At 36.1% G+C, this 2,081-nt stretch overlaps 1 protein-coding gene across 1 annotated transcript in view; it reads left to right on the top strand.

Moving 5' to 3' along the window:
- The window catches only part of SANBR (SANT and BTB domain regulator of CSR), an 88,350-nt gene that overhangs the window by 68,120 nt on the left and 18,149 nt on the right, over nucleotides 1-2,081 (top strand). Inside the window, exons 13-14 of the mRNA XM_007938044.1 lie at nucleotides 655-661; nucleotides 891-990. Coding sequence (XP_007936235.1) covers nucleotides 655-661; nucleotides 891-990 — 107 coding nt within the window. The remainder of the gene's footprint in view (nucleotides 1-654; nucleotides 662-890; nucleotides 991-2,081) is intronic.

The following is a 2,081-nucleotide window of genomic DNA, read 5'->3' on the forward strand; positions in this document are numbered from 1 at the left end:
CCAAACAGAAGACAGGCATATGAGTTGAACATTTACCTGAGGTAGATACACTCCTTGGAGAGAACAATCATTGAGAAAGAACGGCTGCCTATGCACAGGGAGACAGCTTAGGAGGCAGGAGTTCATGGAGGGATGGACACTGGGAAGAGGTAACTATGGGAAGGAAACAGGAGGGGAGCTGTTTCATTGTGGTAAACTGTGGTCAATGTCATTAGACAAAGTATATGTAAAGTGCTGTATAGAAAGTGAATTTGCTCTGTAAATCTTCACCCAATCACAATAATAAAAATTAATTAATTAATTAATTAAAAAAAATAATTTAACTCACAGGACATTTAACAAAGCAACAAATTTAATAAATTCTAGTTATTAGTTGATTGAGATGGTTACCTATTTGCCATTACTATGCCATCTGCCATAGTGCTTGACAGAATGGAATAGGAATTTGGGTCACTGAGAACAGTAGGGCAGATATGGATAGATGCAAGAAGTGATACAGGACCCCTTTCACCCAAAGAATGTATACATGTGCTTATTTACAGCAACTTTAATACTGGAATTTACTGTATTACAATTGATCATAATATCAAGAACCATGAGTTAAGTTATATAAGCTGTATTTGAGCAAATACTGAGTAGCTGTTATGTGCCTAGCACTGTGGTAAGTTCTGTGAAGAAAGTAAAAATATCTGATGTAATGAGATTTTGTCCTAAATATGGAATTCTTTTGTCCATTTCCTGAATATTGTATAAGACAGTGGTCATTTTATGAGCTCTTGTTTGTTTCATTCATCCAAATAATTTAGATAAATGTTGCTGAAAGATTTCATTAGATAAATGATAATATTCCATTTGTAATAGGGTATATTTTGTTTTGTTTATGAATTCAGAAACAGCAGGCATTATTTTCAGAAGAAGAAGAATATACCACAGGATCTGAGGTCACTGAAGATGAAGTTGGAGATGAAGAAGAAGTATCTAAGAAACAAAGTATTGATTTCTAAGTTAAAGTCAAGTCTCACTGTTCAAGAAGGGGTTGTTTTATAAAAGCTTTAATGCAAAGGATGAGGCTTTATGAGTCTACATTGAAATATGGAAAAAAAAAAAAAAAGAAGAAAATAGAAGCATCTCCCTCAAAATTCCTTACCCCTGGCACTAAGACAGAAAACTCAGAGAATTATAAAGAGAAGTACACTGTAGGAAACGGTCCTCCAAATTTGCAGCTCAGGTGTGATCTAATATGTATTTTTTTAATCAATATGAACAGTTATTAAGATTTGTCTTAGTGTGGGTACTGTGTACTATAGGAGCTCTGGTAGTGTAGTGTCTAAGGCATTTGACTGCTAACCAGAAGGCTGGTGGTTCAAACCCACCACCCACTCCTCGGGAGGAAGGTTGAGCAATCTACTTCTGTAGTGATACCGCCTCAGAAACCCAAGGAGGGGTCACTATGAGTCGGGTCCGACTCGACAGCATATAACAACAACAACTGTGCACTATGTTTAAGAAATAAATTACTCTTCCTTAGTATTTGCATCTTAAGGTAAACAGAGGCACAGTCAGCTTACGTGGAATGTTGTGACCTTTTAGCAGTTGAGAGAATCTTTTAAGAGCAACAACAACAACAAAACTAGTCTACAATTTGATGAAAGAACACCGATTTGGACTTACTGGTGACCACCATTACTTTAAGCCTTTTTTTTCTCTCTACTGGAATATTTTCCCTTTTTTATAGGAGTTTTTATGCCTGCATACAAGCATAAAACCTATCATGGCTGAGGGCTTAAGTCCAAACTCCTGAGTGGCATTTTTGGATCATTAATTAATTTATTCATCAAAACATTATTGAGCCCTAAAGTTTGTCCCAGGAATTTTTCTTGGGATGGGATACAGTGGGAGAACAAAACAGATAAGGTATTTACCCTCACTGAGTTTTATTGTTTGTGTGTGTGTGTGAATGAGGAGTACACTGTAACCTAGCAGATAAACAAGATCATTTTAGATGATGATATAAACTGACAATACCCTAAGAGCCCTCTGCCTCCTGCCTGAGAAAATGACATTATAAAAATGTTGTATGA

The sequence above is a fragment of the Orycteropus afer genome, unplaced genomic scaffold (assembly GCF_000298275.1).
Source record: "Orycteropus afer afer isolate SDZICR_OR568_19922 unplaced genomic scaffold, OryAfe1.0 scaffold00046, whole genome shotgun sequence".
NCBI lineage: Eukaryota > Metazoa > Chordata > Mammalia > Tubulidentata > Orycteropodidae > Orycteropus > Orycteropus afer.